Source organism: Seriola aureovittata, chromosome 23 (assembly GCF_021018895.1).
Source record: "Seriola aureovittata isolate HTS-2021-v1 ecotype China chromosome 23, ASM2101889v1, whole genome shotgun sequence".
Classification (NCBI taxonomy): Eukaryota; Metazoa; Chordata; class Actinopteri; order Carangiformes; family Carangidae; genus Seriola; species Seriola aureovittata.
In genome coordinates, this window is record NC_079386.1 from 15,850,143 (window position 1) to 15,878,051 (window position 27,909).

General features: G+C 41.3%; 2 protein-coding genes and 2 non-coding genes across 4 annotated transcripts in view; all 4 read left to right on the forward strand.

The window, feature by feature from the left end:
• The first annotated feature begins 2,977 nt into the window (after window positions 1–2,977).
• rps4x (ribosomal protein S4 X-linked) lies at window positions 2,978–9,106 on the forward strand. Its single transcript, XM_056369874.1, has 7 exons — window positions 2,978–3,042; window positions 3,618–3,695; window positions 4,992–5,172; window positions 7,414–7,511; window positions 7,594–7,765; window positions 7,859–8,016; window positions 8,951–9,106. Exons 1-7 carry the CDS (start codon window positions 3,040–3,042, stop codon window positions 9,050–9,052), a joined length of 792 nt encoding a protein of 263 aa, XP_056225849.1. The 5' UTR covers window positions 2,978–3,039; the 3' UTR covers window positions 9,053–9,106.
• Window positions 5,430–5,505, forward strand: LOC130165001 (small nucleolar RNA SNORD61). The gene has a single exon (XR_008826693.1). It is a non-coding gene; the product is annotated as a small nucleolar RNA SNORD61 (small nucleolar RNA).
• Window positions 8,231–8,303, forward strand: LOC130164999 (small nucleolar RNA SNORD61). Its single transcript, XR_008826691.1, has one exon. It is a non-coding gene; the product is annotated as a small nucleolar RNA SNORD61 (small nucleolar RNA).
• A 9,865-nt stretch (window positions 9,107–18,971) lies between the features above and the next one.
• nhsl2 (NHS-like 2) overlaps window positions 18,972–27,909 on the forward strand; it is a 129,413-nt gene continuing 120,475 nt past the window's right edge. Inside the window, exon 1 of the mRNA XM_056369666.1 lies at window positions 18,972–19,761. Coding sequence (XP_056225641.1) covers window positions 19,443–19,761 — 319 coding nt within the window. The 5' untranslated portion in view covers window positions 18,972–19,442. The remainder of the gene's footprint in view (window positions 19,762–27,909) is intronic.

Consider the following 27,909-nt stretch of genomic DNA (forward strand, 5'->3'; position numbering starts at 1 on the left):
GCAGCTCAATTGTAGGAAAAGTGCATCTTGTCATTATTTGTGCTGAGTTTTAAAACTGTTGTTGTTTCCAGAGCAGCTCCATTTAAACCTAAGTAATTATTAATTAATAACTGATTTATAATTGGAAACTTTCTGCCCGTTCTTAATTCACCCCACGTCCATCGAATACAGTTATCAACAAGTTTCACACTCACATGTGAACTCAACAATATAATGCTGCAATCCTGCCATCTGGTGTTCATGTAACAAGACTGGCACAGAGCTTTGTTCAACACACACATGGTACAGGAACAGTCCTCATCAAATGGTCCCGTGTTACATAATTAATGCTGAGATAAACTTCTTTAAAAATTAATTAACGTGGACAATGTGGGTTAGAAAACAAAAGTGTGAAAACAGAAAAAGGTCACACACAAGTTCAAGTGCTTAACTGGTGGGAGAAAGTGAGGGATACGTTTAGAGAACAAGAGAGAATGAAGAGAAGAGTAGGTGGTTTAAAAACAGCAGGAAGACATAAAATAAATACATCAGTAATATATAAATGATATTATGGCTTTTAAATGAACCCAGTGTCGATTCTCATGTCAGCTCAGAGACCAAACATCTGATATTAGAAATATTTCTCAGATAGTAAAAGGCAGCAAATCAGCCTCTAAAAATGACATTATGATTTATAATTTATGAATGAATTTAAGGTGGTCGCTACTTCTGAGTCTGATCTGTGACCCCAAACGTCACAATCAAGCTTCTCTCCTTTGTGGTCTCTGGTCTTTTGTTTCAATAATAAAATGAACCTGCAAACTTATAATTCTTTGTTCTGCTTACTTGATTTTTTTAGTGCAATCGGTTTCCTAGATTCTACTGAATAAACACAACTGTTCAGTTAAGTCAGACTAACTTGGCTTACTTAAGTTCATAACACTTACAAAGATCAAGTTAATTATACGTGTTATTTTTAAGTTTAAGTAACTTGACAAAATTAAGTAGACACAACTGCTCAGTTAAGTTTAGCTAACTTGTTTTACTTAAGTTGGTAACACTTAGAAAGATCAAGTTCATTATACTTGCTACTTTTAAGTTTAATTAACTTCACAAATGTAAGTTAATACAATTAGATTTAAAGTAAACTTGACAAGTGGATATGAAGTAAACTTAACTTAAGACTATTAGTTATAGTTACTTGCCTTTTTTAGTGCAATCGGTTTCCTAGACTCTTTTAAGTAAGCTCAACTTGTCACATCTTAGAGCGTATGTGACTCTGTTTATGACTCTGTGTTAACTTTACACTGTTTTCATGAATTTCCCCTAGGGGATAAATAAAGTATCTATCTATCTATCTATCTATCTATCTATCTATCTATCTATCTATCTATCTATCTATCTATCTATCTATCTATTTATCTATCTATCTTTTTGTCCTGGTCTCTCTTGTAAAAATGCATCTTTCTTAAATGTATTTCCTGGTTAAATGGAGGTTAGATGGACAGAAATCTGACAAAGATCAAAGAATGAACATGACCATAACAACAGCTGCACATTATAACAAACAGAAAAACAGAGAGGATTGTCAATAATTAAGGGTGACTAATGAATCACGATTGTGTGTCATAACAAAGTGCTGTTTTTGGGTTTACAAAGCTGAGAAAGCATTTTTAAAAAGGGTGAATCTGGCTGCAGTGTGTGTGTATTTCTGAGATAAGAAGCTTAAGCCATGCATACTTGTTTTATTACTGCCATCAGCTGGACTTTATTACACTCTGCATCTGTATTTAACAATACTGCAGCTTTCAGACAGCCACTTTAAACAAATGTCGCCTCTTTATTCCCTCAACTTTTGTAATGTGACTCCACAAATCTGTGTTTAATCCTGAGCTAAAACTTCCTGGGTTGTGGATTGAGTGTCCAGTACAACAGCGTGTTTTTAAAAGAAGTGGGTCAGGAAATTAAAAATGGAGAAAACGTAGATGGGTTCCCCAACTAGCTGCTGGCCAAAGGCCACGTTGTGGAGCTCTTCCAAGCTTGTGCAAAACGTAAAAAGTGGTCTGAATAAAATGTAGGTTAGTGGGTTGATTCTGCTGGAAACACTGCACAGAAAAACAGACTCGTGCACGCCCTGAAGATTTATGTTTCAAGGAAAGAAAATAAGAAAATAAAGTGGGTCAGCAGAGATAAATATGTGATAATACTATACGGAAGGGAGCATTTTTCTTACAGTATGTATAAATAGACTCCAGGTTTTGTCCCAAGCTTTTGGGTTTAGTTCCTGCACCAGCCTCACCTTCAGAGAGAGAGAGAGAGAGTGTTTCATGTGTGCATCAGTTGGTATCATTTGGCAGAGGAAGACACAGACAGGAGGAATTTTATCTCCATAAGTGTAAACAGGACTGCAACACTGGCATTTCCTGTCCAAGACAGTCTGAAACAAGCGAAGGGAGTTGAAGGATGAACTAACAGGAGGGTAAATGGACCAAAACCTTGAAAGCAGGTTGTTATTATGGGATATTATGGTTGGTGCATCACATTTAAATCACTATGGTGCCCAAATAAATATGGCCCTGTTTATTAGACAGATTTTGCACAGACATTAATGGTCCCCAGAGGTTAAATCCTATGGGCTTTAGTAATGCCCTGACTTTTCCCCTTGTTTTGGCAGTTTTGACTGAAATGTGTCAACAACTGTCACATTTACTACATTACAGCCTAGTGGGAGAAGTATTCAGTAAAAGTAGCAACACAATACTATAAAAAATATTCTATCAAAAGCAAAAGTAATGTATAATATCAATATAATAGTTTAAAATCTAAAGAATGAGCATACAAATTATAATTCACAGTAGCGGAAAGTTGTTAATTTTAAAGAGAATTTAATTTTTGAAAAGAAAAAGAAGAAGAAAGAAAAAGTGCTTGGAAACGATTGCAGTCAAATTTGTACGATTTTACATTGCGACTTTCAGCTCTTATGTCCCTCCCAGTCTGCCGTAGTCGGCCTTAACATTGATTTCCGGAAGAGGAGAGGTCCTTTTCCCCGCAGACTCCAACATGGTGAGCTGTCTCTCCTCACGATTCCTCTCTGAAATAATCACCAAACATCGCTTTCTGCTGTTGTGTTATCGCACATATACATGTCCTAGTTTTAAATTCCACACCTTATTAAACGGTAGATGTTAATATTGTGGCCAAAAACATCGATTGTTGTTTTTTATTGATGATTTTAAGTCAGTTGAGGCTACCTCAGTCAGCCACGGCTTGTTAGCTTGAACGTGGCTATCAGTGTTAGCGCGTTAATTTAACAGAAAAATGCTTTTACGTTAGTCGGTGGGAATGTCGCTGTTTTGTACGTAAACCTGTGCGATATTTCTACATTTTGGGACCATAGTTACGTTAATGTAACTTTTGAGACTTAAAATATGTTAATGGGTGATGGCGTTAGCTTGGCTAGGCCGCAGCCGGCGTTAGCGTACCATGCTAACCGGGCTGACCGAGCGTGTCCTTATCTAAGCGGGCTTTCCTACTTCTTTGCCGCCGTTACTTTGTATTTATGGCTCTTGTGATATTACCAGACCAGCGCTGATGGTTGTTTGCCGCCTTGTTGACCGGGTTTGTCCTCTCTCCTCCAGGCAAGAGGACCGAAGAAGCACCTGAAGCGCGTCGCAGCGCCAAAGCACTGGATGCTTGACAAGCTCACCGGAGTGTTCGTAAGTAATGTTTCCACTACCTTTTTGTAAATTGTTATATTTCGTGTCATCTCTGTTTAGTGTTGATGTGTAAATTGTGTAAACGGAGGTTTGAGGTTCAAGAGTTGCAAGCAAAACGGTATGAATCATAAAGACATCGCTATTGAAATGTGATGTACATGAATTCCTCTTTTTAAATGTATTTGCATCCTCACGTGTTTCTAGTTAATTATGTTCATGGAGCAAAAGTACAGTTTTCCAAAGAATAAATTGCTGGTCTTTCGTTGTTAAAACATTTTTATTTTAAAAATGTAATGTCACATCTTTGAGAGCTGCAAGTTAACTGATAATTGTTGTGCAGATCACTTTATGTCTGTAGCTAAACTGTTAGCAGAGTTTGGGGATTGGAAAAGAAGCAGTGTGTTACACAACCTGAGTTTTTCAAAGATCACTATGGCTTTATAAATCATATAAATCCATACTCAGACCTGTGACTGTAGTGACCTTAATACGCAAGAAACTAGCAACGCAGCTAATGATTATTTTCATTATCAATGAATATGATTGTCTATTTTCAGTTTGTTTGAATGAAATGTCACAGAAGTGGAAAAGATGCACGTCACTATTTCACTGAATCAAAGTTGATGTCTACAGAAGTCTTGATTTGTCTGATTAAAAGTCCAAAACCGTGACATTAAGTTGTTACACATGACAAGGGTCAGCAGCTGGCAACTGAGAATGTGCTGAATATTTTTGTCTGAAGCTTTTAAAATTACCATTTGATTTTCAAAAGATATGTCCATTAGTATTGTGTAAACTTATCAATCAGTTAATAGTTGCAGTTAGGGCCATGTTTACTTTAGACGATGAAGATAGTCAATTATTGCTCAGGTGAAACATTGGGGCAATTTGAGCAGGAAACCAGATCTTTGACAATTTCCAAGTTCACATTTGTGTGTTTCATGTATGCAGACAAGTCAGATACAGCTGTTAAGTAGAACTGTTATTTAGTTTATAACCTCTTCTCGCCTTTGTCCTTTATTGTTTGATTTGCTGTCATACAGCATCATAGTAATCCTATGAAGTTAAGTCATGCTTTAATTACCTTGGACTGAAACTTTGTAAAGAGATGTAGTTTTAAGTAATGGAGCGTGCACATCCATCCTCTCAGACAACAAATGAGACATCAATGGGCAAGCTCTGATTTTTTTACTAGATAAAAAATACCAATAATCAAATAAGATTGTCATTTATCCTTTGTATTATATTCTATATATTTTGACACATTTTAACGTATTTTACCTCCTTTCCTCTCAGGCTCCTCGTCCTTCCACCGGTCCCCACAAGCTGAGGGAGTGCCTGCCCCTCATCATCTTTCTGAGGAACCGCCTCAAGTACGCCCTGACAGGGGATGAGGTGAAGAAGATCTGCATGCAGAGGTTCATCAAGATCGACGGCAAGGTCCGCACCGATGTCACCTACCCTGCTGGATTCATGGGTGAGTTAACTCATTGGACTTGGAAGAGTTTTCATTACTGCTAAAATCTGTTGGAGGATATGTCCTCTGGTTGTCAGTAAGGTTTTTGATAGTCTACTGATTGGATCTTTGGTTCCTGTTTTGATGTGTATATAAGAATTTATAGATAATGTTATGTAAGATGAGGTGGATTTATACAACCTGTAAACTGTTTTTGGTTTTGATGCCGCTGGATTTGTTTAGTGATGCTTTTAGTCAGTTCTGAGGAGGTAGAAGGAGCAATGATGAATTTTTGGGTTTGATCAGCAATGAGCTGAAACAACACGACCATTTCCTCTAAGAAGTTCTGAGCTCCAACAACAACACTTTGACATTTCTTACTCATTGTTGCATTTTGTTGGAGGCAAGTAAATATCAACAATCAGCTCCAAAACGAAAGTGTGACTTTGAGATTAAGTTGCTAAATTTGAGATTTATTTTGCCTTCAGTCAGTTTCTATCATTAGATTTCTTTTGGAAAAAAGTGGCAAGAGACGGATTGAAAACCATCATTTGTCAGTGTTTGAACATGGCAGACGCAGCAGCTGTCACTTTAGGCGAATCAGTTCAGGAAGACGCTCACGTTAAACTTTATATAAGATGTCTGTGCTGCTTCAGTTGTAGTTGTCAGATCTAACACTTTCCTAGTTGGTTGTCTGGAAATTCAAGCGATTGTTGTCACTTTTGATTTTGCGATAAACTTAATAAATTAAACGCCGACTGGTTTGGAGGCGAGATACTGGCAGGACCAAGTCGGTTTGATTCAAGTGAGAACAGGAACAGTTGGAAGAAAACAGGTGAGGCAACATCAGCTGCTCCACTTGGTTTGATTAGAAAGGGAGAGATTATGAATCAAAAACAAACTACTTCTTCGCTGTCACAAATTGGGGAAAACGTGAGGACTGTACTCAGCAGTGATACCAAACCAAACCCCATCTCGATAGAAAGTTAAATCTCAACACTTCATCAGCTCAATCACAATGTCCAATGTATTTTTCAATGACCGCAACAAACCCAATTTTGCAGAACCTGCTGTGGAGCCTTGACACGACGTGTTTTTTTGTCCAGGGTCCAACAGTCACGCCTCCTCCAAACCTGTCACCCATTCACTTTTCTCTCCACCTCACTGCCGGCCAACAGCCTCATACGGAGGTGCGGCGTTTTAATTTCCAAATCCAGGGGAAGTCTTCACAGCACGACGACGCCGTCCTATTTATATACATACACATTGAACACCTGCCACTCTGAGCCAGTAGCAGTTAAAGATCGTTCCTATATGATTTCTATTGAAATTGATGGCTACACTTTTGGCTAAATTGACAACTCCTCTCTTAAATTAATCAAACTGGCATTTTGGAATAAAGTGTTTCCACTGTATATCAGTACACTGGGCAATTTAATTTTTTCTTTGTACAGAGAAGTTTTGCTGATTTGTGGGATGATACATGAACCAAAAAGAACACATTTGATTGTGCAAGTAATCAAAGTATTTTTAAAAGACATGTAGCCCCCACCCTGATCTGTTGAAGTCACTGTGAATGATCCCGGTACCCGAACAGGTGGAGACGCTGCTGTGGTCAGAAAGTGTCAACTGAAGTGTCCTTGGCGGTGTTCAGGCGTCTTTGAGAAAGATGAGATGTGATGCTCTTGACTTACTCTAGTCCATGATCTTGCGTTTATTCTGAGATGGTGAATTTGTAGCTGGTGAAGTAAATTGGAGTCGACTCAAAGTTGTAAAATAAAGCAGGAAGTGTTGGTAAAAAATTGCATAGTATGGAGACTGTAAAACTCCCTTTAAGACAGTTTAATCACAACAGGCTCTCATAGTTTTGAACTAAGTGTGGGTAAATGGTAATGAGTTAAATTGGAAAGACAAGATGGGGATAAATCTGTCTGGTTCTTAGTGAAAGGGTGACAGTTGCTTTTAAGTATCGTCTCTTAAATTAGGGATAATGATAAGCTTGTCAGGATGGATATATTCTACTGCACCGCTTATAGTGTCAACACATTAGGAGTATTGTCAGGCCAGAGTTTGGTTAGTTGGCTGTTAAACGGTTTCCTTTGCATTTAATGGCAGACTTGTACCCGGAGCTCGAAATCCATTTAACATTTCACTGACGTCTGTATAATCCAGAAGGTGTTAAACTCCACGACACGAACTAATTTAATGTATTAAAGAAGCTGCTGAAGATGCTAAGACTGTCGACTGCTTGTGTTTTTACAGATGTGATCAGCATCGAGAAGACTGGCGAGCACTTCCGTCTGATTTACGATGTGAAGGGACGTTTCACCGTCCACCGCATCACCGCTGAGGAGGCCAAGGTAAGAACTGGAAACGGGTTTAAACCCATTTTTTAGCCTCAGCTTGTGCAACATGTATGCTAACTTTCCTCTTTCTCTGCAGTACAAGCTGTGCAAGGTGAAGAAGCTCATCGTTGGCACCAAGGGAATCCCCCACCTGGTGACACACGACGCCCGCACCATCCGCTACCCTGACCCCCTCATCAAGGTCAACGACACCATCCGCATCGACCTGGACACCGGCAAGATCACAGACTTCATCAAGTTTGATACTGGTAGGTTCAGCTCTCCTTCACGTCACTTGATGTTTGTGTTTGATTTTAATATGAACACAGTGTCTCTAATGTGATATTTCTCATCCCCTCCAGCTAACCTGTGCATGGTGACTGGTGGTGCTAACTTGGGGCGTATCGGTGTGATCACCAACAGGGAGCGTCACCCCGGCTCCTTCGACGTGGTGCACGTCAAGGATAGCACAGGCAACAGCTTCGCCACCAGGCTCTCCAACATCTTCGTCATTGGCAAGGTGAGGATCGTAGAAATAATCAGACCGAGTTGCGAGAAACAACCAGACTTAGATACAACTTCACTTCCTTACAGAACATGTCAGGACTGATACTAGTATAAAATATGGGTCATACCGAGAGGAGTAAATTCACAGAATATTTTGACTTCTCTCAGTTGATAAAAACTCTTCATGCAGAAGAGAATAACCTCTGCCTGTGTTTCACAATGTTGGAGCAATGATGACATTTTTTGGTTTTGATCAGCCATGAAAACACACTACCAATTCCTCTAAGAAGTTCTGAGCTCCTTGATAAAGACGGTGTGATTACGAGGATGTGGCCTGTGGAGAGCGTCAGCAGTGAAAAGCTGGACGCCGCTCTCTCGCTTCTCCTCCCTGTGTTTAACTGGCTGCATGTAACTTGAAAGGCCATTATCTCCAGATTAATATATTTATTACTGACTGGGTTTTTCTCCAAAGAACATTTTAAAGGATCATCTCTGCTAAATGTTTTAGAAGATTTTAAAATAAACATGTTGCACTGTGAATATTTAGACCTGCAACTAATGACTTATTTTTTAATCAGAATTTTTTAGTTTGTCCAAAGAGATGTAATTTACTGTGACAATCAGTACATCTCATTTGAGAAACTAAAATTAGTGTTATTTTAGCTTGAAATGGTGATAAGATGATGGCTACAGATTCTCAAAAATAATCCTGAATCTTGTTAATTAAACAATTCATTAAAAATGTAAATGAACGTTTCTAATCACCATATAAATTGTGTTTTTGTGATTTTTAATTGTAAAGAATAAACCTGTCATTAACATGATTGAACCTTACACAAACACATTCAGAATGAGACGCTTTTACAAACCTTGTCTGATACCACCCCCTCGATCAACATTAACCATTTACCTTCTACCTGCCCCTGTCGCCCCTCTACCGTCTGCAGGGCAACAAGCCGTGGGTGTCCCTGCCCAGAGGAAAGGGAATCCGTCTGACCATCGCCGAGGAGAGAGACAAGAGGCTGGCCGCCAAGCAGGGCAGCAGCTAAACTGGCCACAGAACAGACCACCTGGTTTTCAAATAAACTGTTATTTACAAAACACTCTGCTCGTCCATGTGCGTCCTTTCTGGTTGCTATCAAGACTTCCTGTACGCAGACTTAGACTTTGATGGGAAATAGATTTTTATTCAAATGTTGAGAAAAGTCCCAGAGTATAGCTGCAAGTGTCAACTCAGAAACTTAAATGGTGTTCTGCATTTTTATCCAAAATAAGGCCGGGGGGGAATTTTAAGAGATATTTAAAAGTTAACTCTCTAAAAGGACAAATTGTGCATCAACTATCAGTTTAATACAGTGGTTTAAATTTGAGAAAGAAACGTAAAGTCACAAAACTTCACTCTTAAAGGTCTAAAACTCTGAAATGAGTCATTATAAGATATCAGCAGATAATACAGAAGCTCAAATCACTGAAGTTGGCTTTTGGGGTTTATTGATGTTAATGAACCGGTTTAAAATACAGCTTAATGTTTAAACATATTTTGTTAAATTTTAGAGTTTTTGTTTGAAATTCTGTTGCAGAATTTTTTTTTTTTTTTTTTAACTGAATAAAAAAGGAAATTGCAGATATAAAGGTAATTTTGAATTCCTGTTTTAGCAACAATTAAATTGAAGGCAGCAATTAACATGAGTGACACCTGTGTGAAGTGCAGCAGCAGGATTAAGTCATTTCTAGATGAACTGTCCCTTTAATTCTGCTTCTACATGAGATCTGCGGCTGGTACCTGAACAGCTCTTCTCTCTTTTCATCTCATCATGCACCATCCATCTGTTTATTCTCCTAATCCCTCTGCTCCCTCCTTTCTTCTTTCCAGTCTCATCCTCTCTCTACCTCCTTCCCTTTTTCCTCCTCCACTCTTTCTTTCTTCCTCAGTTCTTCTGCAGCTATTCTTCCATTATTCTGATCCCATCCTCCCTTTAACCTTCCTCACTTCCTCTCACCTCATCCTCTTTTCCTAGATGCATCCTCCATTCACCCTTCCTCTCCTCCTTCCTTCCTTCCTTTGCCATATCGATTCCTACCATCGTTACCCAATTTTTTTTCTCCATCTCTTTCCTTCCTTCCTCATCTCTTCTTTCTTTCTATCCCTCAGTTTCCATCATCTTTCCTACCCCCCTGCAGTTTCCTAGCTCCATCCTCCCTCACCTCCTTCCCCCTTCACATTGGTTCCTACCTTCCCTCCTTAAATATTCTTTCTACCTTTATCTCTCCTCCATTCCTTTCCTACATCCTTGCCTAAATATCATTTCGTCCTCCCTCCATCCTTCTCTGCATCGGTCCCTACCTCATCTTCCCTCCCTTCCTCCCTCTTTTTTAATTCCCCTTTTATGTAAATATCTTCCATCTCTCCTTCCTCACACTGCTCCACACCTAATCTTTCTTTTCCTTTCCACCTCTTATCCCTCCCTCCTCTCTCCCTCCATCTTTTACTTTACATCCCCCTATCCTTCCCTCCAGATCACCCTCTCTCCCTTCCCCAATCTATCCCTCCATCTCTCTGTGTTGTGACTTCAGTACCAGTCCATATGGTGACTGCTGAGTTACAGCCTGCTCTGCGCTGCAGCAACCTGGCTTGGCACACACCACCTGTGTGTGTGTGTGTGTGTGTGTGTGTGTGTGTGTGTGTGTGTGTGTGTGTGTGTGTGTGTGTGTGTGTGTGTTACGGATCCTCTTCTGGTGTTCAGCTTCACTTGTGTGTGTGTTTACGTTAAGGAGAAAGAGATCACCAGCACTCATACCCATGACTTGCGTTCCCTCACCCGGCCTGTCCAGCACATGACACACACGCTATAACAAACACACACAGCAGGAGTGTGTGTGTATGTGTGTGTGCATATAGAGGGGCATGGCTCGCTCCCATGACCGTCTGCTCTCTGACACACTGAACAGTACAGTAATCCATCATCTCTGGCAGGGAGAAGTGAGGACAGCGTTTGAGGACAGAGAATCTGCTGCATTTTAAAAGAGGGGAAAGAAAAAAAAAATAAAAATCTAACTCAACCTTTAAAAACCTCTAAAATACAGATGTTTTGAGTGTCATCATTTTGACAACCTTGAGTTCACCTCTCGCCTTAGGAACACGGTTTAAATTTAGCCTGTTGTTTGAAAGTGAGCGAGTTCTGCAGGAGGTTACTAACATCAGCAGGGGCGTAGTGGCGATTATTAGATGAATAAATCGTATTATTTCTTCTATCCTTAACAATACAACATCCTCTCCTCTCGTGTGAGCATTGTACAATATTATACAATTTTAAGATGCTTGTAATGAACTATGTTTCTGAAGTATAAGTGTTGAAACATGATCAGTTTTACTGTTGCGTCCCCTGGTACAGTTTTTATCATCTCTCCAGTTTCACCATCAAATGAAAGGGTTAAAATAATCCGGACCGACCTGTTGATTTATTGACAACCTGTCTAATCATGTGACCAGTGGCCACTAATTCCTACGTAACTGCCAGAGAAAACCAAAGTCTCTAAACACCTGAGAGAACAGTAGAGAAAACACCTGCTCTCAGGCCAAACTATCCTACACGTCTGTCAGATTCATTAAAAATATCTATTGATTGATTTTATTTTAATATAATATGACGATGTTGATGATATATATTTAATTTATATATGGAATTTATTAAAACAGAGACATTTTTTATAAGTTTTTCTATTTATTTCTGATTCTTTAATATATCATTTTTACTTATATGTTTTAATTTTATATATATTACATCTTGCAATGTTAAACAAAGTGATAAAAAAGAATCCTGGGTCCGCCCCTTTAACCGGATCGGCACCAAAATTTAATGGATTCTTCCCTGGCCCGTTTCCCACTCCTCCACCAAGTTTGGTGCAAATGGGTTCAACACTTTTTTGCGTAATCCCGCTGACAAACCAACCAACCAACAAAACGATGCAGGTGGAAACAGGAAATAAGGTCATAAATCAGAAACTGTTAATGTTATTCAACGATGTATAAACAATCTGAAGTAGGAAGCGGACGCAGGTAGCCTGAATCCATCCATGTGACGATGAACTTTGACCTTGGCGTGACTGCAGGCTGCAGCGTGTAAACAGATTTGTGTTTCGAGGTAATGCGACCAAATGAAGTGACAGATTTTTAAACACTTTTAAGGGTTTGTGGTTTAGCAACAAATCAAAAGTGGCAGCGTTGTCCCCATTTTTTATTGGCGTGGGACCAGTTCTTGTAAACAAATAAGCGTGCGCACACACACACACACACGCACACACGCACACACGCACACACGCACAAACACAGTCTTTGAACATTTGAAATATGAGACTCAACAGACGCGTGCTTTACTCCGGTCCTGCTCTGCATCCCCCTTGTGAGCGGACCAACAATCACATTTGATTCACACACACACACACACACACACACACACACTGAGGCTTTGAAGTGCATTTGGCAGCATGGTGAGAAAAGCAAAAAGAAATGAGAGAGGAAGGAAATACAGAGAAAAACATCCACTCAAAGAACAGAACACTAATATGTCGAATTATCTTACAGAGAGTGAAACCGAGCAGGAAGGAAAACAACAGTCATTATAAACGTCCTGAATATATTCATCCTGCATCCGTCGCCACCTCCAGCTGTCCTAAACAACAACACACACACACACAGGCGCTTGATCGCCGGTCGTACATCTAAACACAATCCTTAATTAATGTCTGGAGAAAGTCAAACTGCACTGGACCTCACACATGGAGACAGGCTTCACATATTTGCCGCGCTGCAGATTTAACTTCCGCTCACTGCGACTCTGTGTGTGACATCAAGGTCGTGCGTATCACAGGATATTCAGCCTTAAATATTAAACATCTTTTCGGTTGTATCTGTCATCTCAGATTTCAGAGAGGTGAGACATCCTTATAATTGTATCTTTGTTTTTATTTGGAGCCAAATATGATTTAAAAATATAGTATTCTTCAATAAAATAAAGACATACCTACATTTAAAAAGTGTTCCCATGATGTTACAGTGCATGATGCTGCAGTGATGTTTTGTTTTCATCTGCAAAAAGTCTGATTTTTTCTTTCTCAGGTTGTTTCATTTGAAGGATTTTCAGAGGAGTGGAGCAATTTTACCGAAGAAAAAAAAACAAATAAAAGTCAGAAGAAAAGAAAATGTTTGTAAGATAATTTATTTTTCATTTGTGCAGAAAAACACACGTCATCTGTACAATGAAATGCCCAGGATGAGACTCAAGACAATACTGCATGTAAAAGTAATTATACACAATAACAATAAAGATAAAAACAAAAAAAACTGCCAAAGATAATAAATTTACAATATGTTAATAAATGGTGGAAGTTAGATAATAAGTTAGAAATACTGATGCAATATAAACGTATGAAAGCAGTAATACAAATAGTTATGTGGTATGCACCTTTAACATGAGGCTACTGGGAGGAACAGTATGTTTTTCTTTTACGATGTTAAAGGTCCCATATAGTATAAAATGATATTTCCATATGATTGATTATAGATCAGGTCTTGGTTCTATATTAATTCTGAGAACGTATCAAAGTGCTCAGTCCGCAGAGAAATAAACACAGCCTGAATTCAGAAACTGAGCCTTAAAATGAACTGTCAGGACTTCCTGTAACTTTGTGATGTCACAACAAAGCAGTCACCGCCCACCTGGACCCACCATCCAAACCTTGCAGGATTTGGTTTCTCTGAGTGTTTTTACCTGAAATCTGCTATATTTTTATTGGATCACTCAGAAAACAGTCGACCAATCAGATGAGAGGCTCAGAACTTCCTCTCTGTTGATTGGCTTCACTGAGATCGTTTTTGGTTCTTAAAACCACAAATAAATCTTCTTATGGATCAACACTTGAAATAAAACACAGAAGAAGAGGAGAATGTGGATCTTTAATTACTTTGTGACCCTTCAGATTTAGTTTAGGAGCCACTGAGATAAACTCATCACCTGTGTGAGTCGCTCTGGATGTGAGACAGCAGATCAGCTGACTGAAGTCATGATGGTTGAATGAATTAAAAGTGAGACGGAGTGAGGCAGCAGGTCCAAGTGGACAAAAGTAATGGAGGTGAATTTGGAGCGTGCTCCCTGCGCGAGTGCAGAAAAGTGGGCTGAGCTGCTGAAACAATGAACTCAGTCATCTGAGGAGGTGGAGGAGGAGGTGGAGGAGGGAGGGAGCGAGAGTGGGTGAGGACAGCTGTTTCTAATCAATTGCTTCCATATGATTGACTGCCTGTCGGCTGATTGGACGACGGGCTCAGTGACAGTCGAGGTTGCCGGCCGAAAGGCGGGGTTTGGACGTCCAGTTTAAAAACTAACCGGTCGATTCGGTTGACTAGCTAGGTCGGCTGATTGACTAATTGACGCGTCGGTTGTCGTGGCAACTGATTGGCTAAGCAACAACACTGACATGACTAGTGTGAGGCCATAGGGTAAGTGTGCAGATGATGTAATGCGGCCGCTCCCATCCGCTTCTTCTTCTCTTTCTCCAATCTCCTGCACAGGCAGAGCAGTTTGGATCTACATTCTTGATGTCGTGCACACACACACGCACACACACACACACACAAACACACGCTCCCTCTCTCTTCTGTCTCTCATAAGTTTCTCATGTTGATGTTTTCAATTGTGTCAATAAAAGGCAGTTTATGTTGAAATTCCTTCTCGTTTCTCTCCATCCCCCCAGCTCCATAAGACAGACACAGACTGCATGAACAAAAACATTTAGGTAGGCCAAGTTCACGTCTGGGAGGGGTTGCTAAAGGGGGCCCGGGGGGTGCTCTGAGGACCAGATGTGCTTTTTTTTGGGGGGGGGGGAGCAGTGGAAGGAGGGAAGTGGAAGGAGGGGATACGTTGGGCTCCGCAGAAAGCAGAGAGTCCTGGAAAGTGTTTGTAGAGAAGTTTGCTGAAACGTCACTGTGCTGTAAATTCAGCTCACGGAGGAGCAGGAGGAGATCTGTGCAGCTGGACGGGTTCAATGTAAAAGAGAATCTTGTTTGAGGATTTAACTTCTAGGTCGACACTTTATATTAAATGTTAAAAACACACATTTTTTTTCAAAAAGAAATAAATATCCCCAATAGGCTCATAAATCTGAGGGGCTGCATATTTCTGCTGCACAAAATTGTTTATTTCTCTCAAGAGTTCTCTCCCATATTTGTTTTCTTCTCGTTGAATATTGGGTGTAGTTTTATCTCTTCGCGACTCACAAATTCAAATTATTCAAATGAAAACAGTTTAAGGAGGAAAAAACTGTGAAAAACAGCTCGCTGAACTGTGGTGACACCGATTCATTTGAATATGAACCAAAAAAGGATGGGAGAGACTGAATCAGCCGGCTGGATCGATGTTATGAAGAACCAACAGAACAAAAAGGTCAAAGGTCAGAGTTGTTAACAAAAAAAAACAACAACCAAAAAACAAACTCTGATTGTGTTCAACACAAAAACAGAGGATTGAACAGATATTGTTTGTAGCAAGTGGTTCAATATGTAATCCATATTTGATGTGCATTGTTCTAAAGAGCTACAGAAACAGGTTGTTCAGTCACACAGTGTTGAGATGCTTTGTTTACTCAGGTTTAAGTTAAATCTAGTGTTTCGTTTAACCCTACAAACTTCCCCCAGCCTTGACCAAATCCCTCTTTTTTGTTGTTGTTGTTTTTGGGGTCACTTAGCTTGAGCACTGTAAATCAAATATTCACCTTTGCCTGTGTATCACCTTCCTTGACCATCGAGCTAGGCTATTCCACAAAGACAAGAGGTTATAATACGTCCTCAGAGCAGCGCTACGTCTTCAGGGCAGACTGCAGGTTAGAGTGAGCTGCTATCGGAAAGTGAAGAGACGGGCTAGCTTGGCTAGTTAGCATGCTAACTTCAGGAGAACAAAAGACGTGATAGAGACAAGAGCTAACATTGGTTTCCACCTCTGGAGATGGATCTTGGTGAGTAAACAAATGAAGCTTGATGCTGAACTCAAATTGTTTCCTCTAGAATAGTTTAGTAAACGGCTGCTAATGCTAACGTTAGCTATGTAGCATTAGCGAAACTTACAAATACCTCCTTTCAAAACTATTTTGCTGTTATTGTTTTTGTCTTCGCAACAAAACAAAAAGAAAAAGCTTTGACCCTCCAAACTCTCGTATGAAATCATATCTTTGATAGATTAATGAAAGTTCTGCATTAAACAAGTCAACAAACAATAAACAAAACAATCAATATTACTGATAAATATGTATAAAAGTGCATGAAAACAGAAAAAAGGTGAGGCGAAAAAAATGATGAGAAGGAATTCAAAGCTGTGTAATTAAAGGTGATTAATTTTTATACTTAATATGTCATGCATGGACACAGAACCATTAGTGTGTAGGTAAAAGTTCTTCACAACACAGAGGAGAGACACATTAAAACGATTAATCAATTAATCTGAGCAAGTGTTAGATTCTTCCAAATGTCATTTTTGGAATGAAACTCTTGATTCATGCGTCATCTCTCATGAGAGGGAGGTGAGCGGAGGACAAATGATCATTTTGTGAGATTTACGGCGGAGGATGTGAGCAGCTGGCAGAGGGGGAAAACAGTTGTGAAGCAAGAGGGATTCAAACAGCTCCAGAGAGAGGGAGGATAGAGCTCCTCCACCCTGCTGCTCGGAGTCCAGGGGGCCACGTCATGTGCCCCAGGGGCTCCTGCAACTGATCTGCTTTCTTAAAGAGATACTCTGACCGCGCTCTCCGTGCACTTGTTGTCACTTTGTGTGGGAGGAAAGAGATAAATCCACTCTGAGAAGTTGGTAATGTAGGTTGACCAGAGAGTTTTGGCTTGGATCGGTGGTGTGTTCAGGGACTATGAGGGGGAAAAAAAGCAGGAGGCGTTCACTGTTATGCTAAAGATCCTCTCGGTGAAATCAAACAATGGTCTTGTGACTATGTTATGTAATGCATCTGATGAGTTATCTACAGAGGTTGTTCTGATCTTGGGTCAGACTCGAAGGAAACTGGTGTCACGTGAAAACAATGACATAAGTTTTAGCTACAGGATTTTTTTTATGCATAAAATTGTGTCTGTTTTTAGATTTGATATTTGTAATTTTACTCACTAGTGTCTGCAGACTCCTCTACTGCAACTCAGATTAAAACTTCAACCCAACTTCATGCAAATATAATAATGTGTTTTAGCTAAAGGAGTGAATGTATGGAACGGTTTTAGAGAGGAGCTGAAAAACGTGCAGTTTTCACTTTCACTTGTCGTGTCAAACAGGTTGTGTATTGTTAAAAAAGTAGCAGGTTTCTACTGTACTGTTTCTTTTTAAAGTAATTAACTACAATGAGACACAAATTTGTACAAGATGTACGAAACAATCAATTTAGAGTAAAAACAGAGCTTCATGTTGTCTTGGTTCATTTCTTCTCTCACTCAGGAATTCGTGTCCCCTGGTTTTTCTTCTTCCGCTCATTTCCAGACCCAGTTGTTTAAATCATGTCTCGTTTCTACAGCGTGAAGCCTCCAGTGACGTTTTCTTTCTTTCTTTCTTTCTTTCATTCTTTCTTCTGGTTTCAGGCTTTCCACCAGATTTTGGAACCTCGCTGCAGCGTTTCGCTCCAGTTCAACCACAAGACCATCGGTGAAGTCCAACTTAAGGTCCGTCCCACAGTCGCTGTTCCAGCTCATCTTGAAGGAGCTGGGTGGAGTTGAGGTCAGGGCTCTGTGCAGACCACTCAAATTTACACAGTCAACTGTATATGAATATGGACGTAGCCTTCGGAGTGGGCTGCTCCGCCGTCGCCATCTTGGCAGTGCCTGACTCCACCTAACTCCTGGCTAATTCCAAAAATGGGCAAAGGGGAGGGGCGTGTGTGGAGACTTCGGTGCAAACCGGTTTGTGGCAAGCATACGCTCACCCACCTGTCACTCAAAGCAACCACACCTTCAGCTGTGCATACCTTTAATGGGAGTCTGTGGAGATTGACTCACTGTTGGAGCCAGCCTCAAGTGGCCATTAGAGGAACTGCAGTTTTTGGCACTTGCTTGTTGGCTTCATTTTTTTCAGCCCCGGAAGATGATTGATGCTTCGTTTTTACACACTAAAGTGGGAAAACCCATTTCTTTATGAACCCTGTTTTTTTACGTGGACACTTTTATGTTAGAACAGGAAAGGGACAAACACAAACTGGCACCACAACACACAATATTATTAAAATACAACCGCACACAGAAGCATTAATATTAAGGGGCAACAAACCGTGACTAACAGCCCCACACTAAAAGTTTGTGGGCAGGAGTCTCCACTCACTTAATTTGTCTTTCACCTACCCACACATGCACACGCATAGTCACACGTGGGCGCGCACCGTTACGCGCAGCGATGCGTGAAGGACTACCCGAACACTTCATCCATCCCCCGTCTCCTACACCCTCAGTCTCTTCTTCTTTCACCCTTCCATTCTCTTTTTCTCTTCCTCTTCTTCTTCCTCCTCCTCCTCATCTTTCTTCTCATCTTCATCTCTCTTCTTCCTTCAGACAGGTTTTTTTTTTCTTCACGGGAAACACCAGACTGTTGCTCCCCGTGTCGCCACGTCAAACTTGACAAAATAAGATGCGACTTTTGTTATTTCGCTTCAAAATAAAAGCACGTGGGGGGTTGAACACAATCAAATCACACCAAAAATGTCATAAAAACAATAAGTGCAGGATAAAATTGTGCATTTGTTTCGTAACTGATGTGGAGAAAAAAAAGCCAGAATAGCCATTAAAGTGACAGACTGACACATGGATACTTCTTTTTTTAGATTTTGAGTGTGCAAAACCATTTAGCTAACATAAATACTTTTAAAATACAACACTAAAGTCAGAAAGCAATAAGAGAAAAGTCAGTTTATCAATTTTAAGTAAATTCTTCGTTGCATAATATGTTATCTTTAGTAGGGCCAATGTAGTAGAATATATTAAAGTTAAACTCTAGATTTATATCATATCTAAGATTACATATCAGTGTATTTATACTAACATAACAACGACAATTAGACTTAAGATAATCCTTAAATCCACTTGGTGGTTTTGATAAAGAATATGGGCTAAATTCGGGCTTTGATTTTGAAAGTTCAAACCGGATGTTTCCTGTCCTACACTCTGATTGTCTTGACAGAAATCGTCAGAGCAGCTGAGTCTCTCCTCCACACCGACAAGCAGTGAAAAGCTCGTTCCCAGTCAAAAACAATGAGGGCGCACGACGCGCAACTCGCTCCAAGCCTCTCCACCAGCGGCGGAGTTTTCCCTCCCGGAGGAGTCGTAGCATGCGTCTGTGCGCCAACCGGAGGGAGAAGGACCACAGGAATATAACTTGACCACGCACGGACTTTGTTATTTCTTTTTTTGTTTGAATCATGCCTTTTTGCAAGCGGACGATACTTCCAAAAGATGTGTGCAAGCCCGACGGCAGACTGCTGCTGCTGGAGGCGCGTCCGCAGCACCAGCAGCGGCGGCGGCAGGCGGAGATTTTCGGGGACTTGGCGGACGTGTGCGGCTTCACCCTGTGCTCGGTGCTCCGGCAGCTCTCGGATCTGTCCCGCCACTCGGTGAGCATCCTGGAGGAGCTGGAGGGAGAGCTGGTGTCCGTGTGCCACCGGTCCGGCGCGCTGGAGGGCAGAGTGGTCCGGCTGCAGAGGCACGTCGCAGAGCTGGTCAGCAAGCCTCCGCCGAGAGGTAAGAGGAAATTAAAAATCCATTTCAGTTTAAGAAAACACACACACACACACACACACACCTGGTGTCACTTTACACAGCCTGCAGTTGCAGGAGCAGAGTTGAACCGGTGGTGTCAAACTTCATGGTTCCTGTTCATGACTCACCGAGGGGTCATATCTGCTCTGTGCAGATTTATCCAGGGTGTGAGTAAGTGAGATGTTTATTATTGTAAGGTTTTTTGTTTTTGTCAGCTGGCAGGAGAGGTGTGTGCGTTCAGGTGCCGCAGGAAATATCAGAATTTACTTTGAATGATGCAGTACAGTGATTCTAATCTGCTGGGAAAAAAAGTGAAAGTCTCATATTAAACCAGAGTTAATTGCCAAAATGTGAAGTTGAAGGAAGTGGAGAAAATGTAAGCACGTGAATAACTGATAAAAGAATGATTCCTGATGAGTTAATGTTGGTCATTTGTTTCTGAGGAAACAACAGGAAGGTTGTGGAAAGTCTCACACCTTTTCTGATCTGCGACTTTCCTGTGACGTTAGCTCTCGGGTCTGTGCAGGTTTTCCACGATGCTCCTGAAGGCAGCACGCTGTGGGCGTACAGAGAGTGGAATGTGAACTTGGTGAAGAAGCAGAGATGTCATGCATGTTTCAGAGTTTTGTCTCTCCACCTGCCACTTTTTGTTCCCTGTCACCTCCTTCGCTGCGTCAGCTCCTGCTTCTCTGTCACATTCCCCTTTAAACTCTGTGGCTGTTGTCGCTCAGCTGTGGCGTTGAAGAGAGCTGTGGCAGGTCAAGGCACATTTAAGATGATGCTGTTGTCACTCACCTGTAACTTAAAGCCCCCCTCTATGCTGTAAAATGTTTGGATGGTGTGTGTTGGTGTACATTCGTCTCCTGATGGAGGGGAGTTTCTCTGAGCTCTGAGCAGGATTTTGTGACATCAGAACCAGTTTGGAAGCGAATCAGGATCCAGTGTGAAGCGGAAACCGCTGTCAGTGAAGGAGGAGACGTCTCGTGTTGATCACATTCATAGATTCTGGATTTTTTCCAAGTAGTACATGTAAAAAATGTCCCAATTATGGAAAAAATATATCAGACACAAATTATTATTTAAAGCAGAGTCTAAAAACATCATGTCAGGAGAAAATCTGCGAGTTTGAAAAACTTTCTGATGAATTTAAGGTTTATTCTCAGTCTCAGTCGTCCTGTGTAGGGATCAGAGAAATCTCATTAATGTTTAGATTTACATGAGAGTTTGTATTTTCTGTTGTTGCTAAGTTAAAGAAGTTTTTGATGACTGGTTTTTCAGGCTGATACTTACAGACTGGGACATTTTACAGTTGAAAAATCAGCGTCGCTGCCTTCTGGTGGACAAATGATGTATTGGTGCCACCTCAAATCTAGTTTGGCGTCTTTATTTGGCAGTTTGCTTGTTACTTATCCGCCGACATATACACCCAATATACTGGATTGTTGAGGCAGATTTATGAGTTTAAAAACCTGATAATGACATATTGACTGATGGTAACTTTTTAAAGATAAGCTCCCGACATAGCAACCTCGATACTACCTGTAGCTGGTGAAGTCATATAGCTCCAGGTGTCCAGCAACAGCCACCACTAGTTCCTCCTCCATGACTGTTGTTTCCAAGTGAAGCCCCGCCTCCGAATTGATCGGATTGGACATTGAGTTTAATGTTCCCTCATCATCATTAAGAGTTTTCAACGGCCCTTTTCCAGAGAGACAGGTCACCTGTAGTCAACAATAGATGAATCGTTTCAAGCTTTAAAGGACGCAGAAGACTCACAATAACAATCAATAATCTGAAATTACCAAGTGATAGATTATATTAGCCTGCAGTACAATGCAGTTCAGTATTGATCAGTGTGACAACAGCACCTCGTGATGCTCCTTGGTTGCTTATTAATGTTATCAGTGTCACCGGGACACATGTTCTTCTATCTGACAATAGTTCATGCAAATAAGAAGCAGCCCAGATGCATGATGGGAGATTTTCACCGTAGCTGCCAACCTGTTTTACTTTGCAAACTTTGCACAAACTTATCTCGCACAGTTTTCTCAGTGTTTGCGTAACAGCCCAAGAGTGAGCGCATGAATAAAGTACGTCGACTGTGAACGCGAGTTTACGAGGCTGTAAGCTGTGTGTGTGTGAGTGTGTCTGTGTGTGTGTGTGTGTCTGTCTGTGTGTGTGTGTGTGTGTGTGTGTGTGTGTGTGTGTCTGTCTGTGTGTGTGTGTGTGTGTGTGTGTGTGTGTGTGTGTGTGTGTCTGTCTGTGTGTGTGTGTGTGTGTGTGTGTGTGTGAGAGCACGTACAGTATGATAAGAGAGAAAGTCCCTCTAAACACAGACCAGATGTAGAGCTGCAAAGAGGAGAAGAGGAAGGAAGATAAAACAAAATGCAGCTCTCCATTCAGTTTACTTTACAGAGAGTGAACTCACATGTTTGTGTGTGTGTGTGTGTGTGTGTGTGTGTGTGTGTGTGTGTGTATGTTTCAGAGTGTGTGTGAGTGTGTGAGTGAAAGAGAGAGAAAAAAGAATCATCTCTATGCATGTGTTCATCTGTGTCAGATGCAAAGATCCTCACTCTTCTTCTCTTTCTAAATTCTGTGTGGGCTCTCACTGTATCACTAACATGTGGGCAGCAGCAGCAGCAGCAGCAGCAGCAGCACACGGCTAAATAATCAATAGAGCCGGCCTCGGCCTTCGTCACTCATCACCATCCTCACTCCACCGCCTCTTTCTCTCTCTCTCTCTCTGTCTTTCCCGCCTCCCACTGTCTCAGCAGATGGAAAACAAAAGAACAGCAAGGTGTAAACATTTATGTTTTCCTTCTTTTGCTGATTTAAGATCTTTTTCTTTTCGTTGTTGTCATGCTGGTTGATGAATGAAATGAGGAGTTGAACTGGGTTTAAATGCCAGAGACGTCTTTAACTCAAAATAAGTTATTTAACTCAGAATAACTTGTGTAAAGTGTGTGCACGATTCTCTCAAGAAGCTTAAGAGATTGTTTGTAGAGACACAGAACAACTACAAACCACGCAGCCAAAGTCTCTTTGTTGTCATTTTCTGTCTCTTAGCGGCTGTTTTAAGTCTCTTTGTTGTTGTTTTACGTGTCTTTGCAGCTTTGTGTCTCCTTGTGGTTGTTTGCTGTCTCTTTGTAGTCGTTTGGTTAACAGTCCCTGGTCCTGTGTCCGGTAGGCCTGTTCGCCCACCCACTCGTGAATACCACGCTCAGTAATGGAGATGTATTATGATGTAACATGACGACCCCGGACCCTGTTTCTGTTACAATACTCACAGACAATAAGCAACACTTTATGGTTTAACAGTGTGGAAAGGAGCTGATGGAGTGATGGATGCATGAGTAAAAAGTTGGATGATGCATTGAAAAAGTAGAGGATTAAAAAACTTTTTGAGATCTTAATTTTTTCATAAATCGCTCCTCTTTCATTTTGCCAAGTGAAACCTGCCGATCAAACTACTTTTCTATCCCTCTTCTACTTACTACAAACAAGCACACTTCTAAACCGCCGGTCCATGTTTTCAGTCAGATGTTATCAGCTGCAGCTAGCTCGCTAATTAAGATAACATTAGCTCCATGAGTCGGTCGCCCCAGCTGACTCCATTTAACATGAGAAACCCTCTAACGGAGCCTTGATTTTGCACTTAATGCTAAAGATGGAAGCTGAAGCGGCTGCATGCAAGCGGTTAAAGAGTCAGGCGAGTTGACGATCCGTGTAGAAGACGTGGAAACAATGAGACAGCATCGTGTTGTGTTCCAGCGTCGAGCTGTTCAGGCCTGGAATTGGAAGTATGATCAGACTTATTTCATTCTAACGAAACCCAACACAGATTTGAAGGTTTCTGCTTTTATTGTTCTTCGTTGTTGTGGTGAATCTGTGCGACTACAGCTCCGTGCACACAGCTTCAACATGTGGAGGACTCGGGCCCGACAGGCCTGCCGGGCCTCGTTATGGTCAGTGAGCTGATTGGATGAGCCACCGCTGTGGTTAAGGTTTGGTTAAGTTTCGCCTGCTCAGATTTGTAAGGATGAGAAAAACCTGCACACACACCCCCCCCCCTAATTCGAGGACGTGTGTTTCTCCTCCAATAACAACCGCTGACAATACCCACCCCTCCCCTCCAGCCACCCCTCCCCTCCACCTGCCAAAACCAGTGAAACTCGGTCAGAGTTGCATAAGGAAGGCCACGCTGAAACACATGTTGCAGGCCTGGATGAGGGGATTTTTTCCACCCGGTTTAGAGTTCGTACAGGAGTCGGGTCCCCTGAGCCGCGTCCAGGGGCCTCGATACGATGACGGGCCGGCGGGATCGGAGCAGGTTTCCTCTTCCTGCGGCGGAGAGGGAGGGGGAGGGGGAGGGGAGTCAAACTGATACAGAGGAAGAGGATGTCAGTCGTCACTTTGGACAGCTTGATAGCACGAGAGCGTGTTTGCATGTGTGACTCCTCTTTCCACTGGAAGCTGTCACTCAGATCTGAACCAGGGCCTGAACGTGAGGAATTTGTCCTCCGCCACTTTCTGTTTCTCACACTGGCTTCGTTTCCTGCCATTTTCTGTCGGCTGCCGTTGACCCCTAAGTGGTGCAGGAATATCCCAAGTATGTGAATGGGAACTGAAGTCTTGTGTTTTTCTTTCTTCTTTCTCCTTTTTTTTTTCCGACTTAATTCTCTGGGAAACCACATTCTTCCTTTGCCCCGAACTTGATTTTACAGGCTGATTTTGCTGCAACAAAACGCTCCCCGCTCCGTCTGACTGTCTCAGGCGAGGCAGAGTTAAATGTTTGTAGGTGCCGAGGATGTTTTAAAGGGTCAAAGGCTCGGAGGAGGAAAAGCTGCTCTCTGTGGTTTTAAATTATAAGCACATTTCACTTCTGGACAAATCCCAGTCGGTGATTTCACAGCAGGTGTTTTCCCTGAGCTGTCAAAGACAACGCACCTGCTATGACATCAGTGGTGGGGGCGTGGCCTCAAGTGCAACAAGATTAGAGAGCAGGGCAGCTTTATTCTGCTTTAATATTTATAAATATCACTTCTACTGAACGAATCTACTCAAATCACGATATAGTTTATGATCATTCATTTTAATAGAGAATGATGACAGCAGCAGGTCACTCCAGGCGTTAGTAATGTGGTTGGTGGTTCATGTGTTTATGGTTTGAAATTGAGACAAGTTTGGAGTCAAAGAGTCACGGCAATTTTATGCTCGAATTAACACCTGTGCTGTAATTTAGGCAATTTGCAACAACTGGCGCTTTTCAATAAATGTTTCTTTTGGCCTCGGATGCAAAGTTGTGGTTTGGAGAGCGAGAGCGAGAGCGAGGGGCGTCTTTGTAGAGCTGCCATTTCGCATCGACATTCATCCGTCATACGAGGAGAAATCCATCATTTGAGCCGTGAGTGGGCACAGAGGCCGCGCAGCTAGAACAAAGTGAATGACCCGAAAAAACTTCTGTCTCTTCACCTGAATCCAAGTGTCTCTGGAGGTTGTCTGAAGGTGTTCAGGGACATTAATAACTGAAGTACACAAGGCAAGTTAAAGCACCTATGTGTACCAATATAATATTTATACCTTCCCTGAGCAGGTACAAGTTATTCCTTATTGACTGGTCTCATAGTGGAACAGTTGAAAAGATGGAAATATCCCTGATATTTAAATTGTAAACTGGGATCATGTTTTAATGTTGTATTGAGCTGAACAGTTACTGTTGTTTGGAAACAGACAGGGGCGCGTAGGATTTCATGTTCCATTCACATGACGTGGGAATTACCAGCGACATTAAGTTTTTTTAACAAAAACTTAATGCCAGATTCTCGTTTCCAGAAACTTTTGAAGTTGGTCTTAAAAAAGTAAAAAAAAGAAAGTGTGACTGAGGTGACTGATACATATTGAATGATGTAATGGTTCTGTCACATGTTAGCTATTTCACACGTGACGCCAAACGTTACTTTCTCTTTTTTATTTAATTTTTTTTTATTGTATTACTTCATGATCCATTCAAAGCCTTCTATGAGACTCAGCTGCAAACAAAAATAATGAATCTGATACGTCGAAATAGATTAAATTATAAGCATCCAACAAGAAAAAAAAAGAAATTTAAATACGATATAAAAACAACTTTCTCTTTTTTAAATACAACAGTGTTGTCGATCTCTTAAAGGGCCCCTCCAGCCATTTCCAGTCTGTTTACAAAGTTGTATAAAGTCTTTTGTGTTTCCACAGGGAGCTGCACAAAGTCTGATGAATTTCCTCAAATGAGTCAGAGTTGTTTGGGTCTGAATACGACGAGTTTGAAAAGTGAAAAGATCTGTTGATGTGGAGTTAAAAACCTCTTTGGCCTGCTGCTCACCTTTAGCGGTTCAAAGCTACATTAGCTGCTACTAGCATAACACACCTGGGTCTCGTGGTGTGAACCATTTTCTGAGTTCCCAGTCAGAGATTTCAACTGCACTACTTCCCTGAAGTTGGAAAAGTGTAAGAACCTCTCTATCCCGACTTCAAAATCCAAGATGGCTACTCTGTGCATCAGCAGCTGTAGTAATATACTGTTTATTAGCACTTCTTATTTGTGTTGCATCAAATTATCAACTGGTATTGCTAACAGTAGCAACAACAACACCAAGCTTCCCACTTGGTCATTCCCAGCTCTGATGTTGTGCCAAACTGTCAGCAGTCGTGTTGCATTGTGGGTAATGTAGGCGCCAGGTTTGATATATTGATGGAGTAGTTTTTAGGTTCCATCACTGTTAATTGTGTCTCTCTCTCCCGTTTGACCTGAATATATTTTTAATATTGGTCGACCTAGTTTTAGATTTAGTGGAAGGGGAGATGGTGAAGAGTTTGGTGTGAAACTAACGTTGTAGCAGATGTTATTGTTTGACTTTACACTTCATACTAACACTCTACTGGTGCAGTAACATAAGCCATCGATCTCCATTACAACAGTGTTTTTGTATTTGCTGCTTTGTTTCACTATGTGACTCATTTCCTTCCAAAGCCTGTTATGAAAATCAAATGGTTGATGAGAAGATGAGAAAAAGTCTTTAACTCCCCTCTCCTTCTCTCTCTAATTCCCCTCCTCCTCCTCCTCCCCCTCTCCTCCCTCGTTCCCACGGGTGGACGTCAACCTCATGACTCAATATCCCTCCCTGTTGGCCCCTCTGTAATTCCCCTTCTCCTCCTTTCTTACTTCTTTTCCTTCAGCCTCCGTCCTCCAACACATCTCATCATGTTTTTACAAACAGTGACACGCAAGAGCAAAAAAATAAAAAATCCTTCTTAAAACCTGCTTCGGGAAGTTGTTTTGAGCCGATGTTCGGAGATAAATTCAGGTTCTGACCCCACACATTCAAGCATTCAGTGGAGACGGATGACTTAAGACATCCTGGCTTTCATTGTGGAGATGTTCTCTAAAAACCACAGGTTTTTTCATCACAGATGCGAGCTATGGCAAAAGCTATCAAAAATCTTTTCAGTGTCAAAATGTTTCTCACTTCTCCCCCTCCTCCCCCACCATCGCTCTTCCTACTGGCAGTGATTCAGAGGGCAGCGGCAGCGGTGGCACACACAAACCTCCCGCCACCACTTCCCAAAACACTGCAGGAGAAAGGCCTTTTATTTTTTAATAATCTGATTTAAATTTTTAGTGAAATTTAATATTCAGAGCTGCCAAATCACCAGAAGTCAGGCTCATTTGCAGATTCTTCTAATCCAAGTGGAATTATTCATTATAACAATAATGTCTCCTTGAAAGAAGAAGCCTGTTAAAACTGAGATGCTGCCCTCTTTTTAGCGTTCAGCAACTTTCTTTTTCTTCTTTTTGGCCATGTCCTTTGTTCTGATTTGATTTGACCAGAGAGATTCATTTTAAGGCGTATTCTCTTTCTTTCCTGGGCTGCTTGTTGCTCATCCATCATTTGTCCAATTGCATGTTGAGTCATCTCTAAAGCTTGATAAGGAGCACTGATCATCAGAGAAGAGCAGAGCAACCCATTTAATAAAAGCTAATCCAGTTAATACGTATGTGACAAACAGAATTTTAAACTGTTTCCTGGAAGCAATGGGAAGCCAACGAAGAGGTGCTAAGATCGAGGTAATATGTTTACTTCTTGTACCTCCAGT

Coding starts and splice junctions, on each gene's coding strand:
- rps4x (XM_056369874.1), top strand. Junction 3,696..4,991: donor ACAAGCTCACCGGAGTGTTC/GTAAGTAATGTT, acceptor CTTTCCTCTCAG/GCTCCTCGTCCTTCCACCGG. Junction 5,173..7,413: donor CTACCCTGCTGGATTCATGG/GTGAGTTAACTC, acceptor GTGTTTTTACAG/ATGTGATCAGCATCGAGAAG.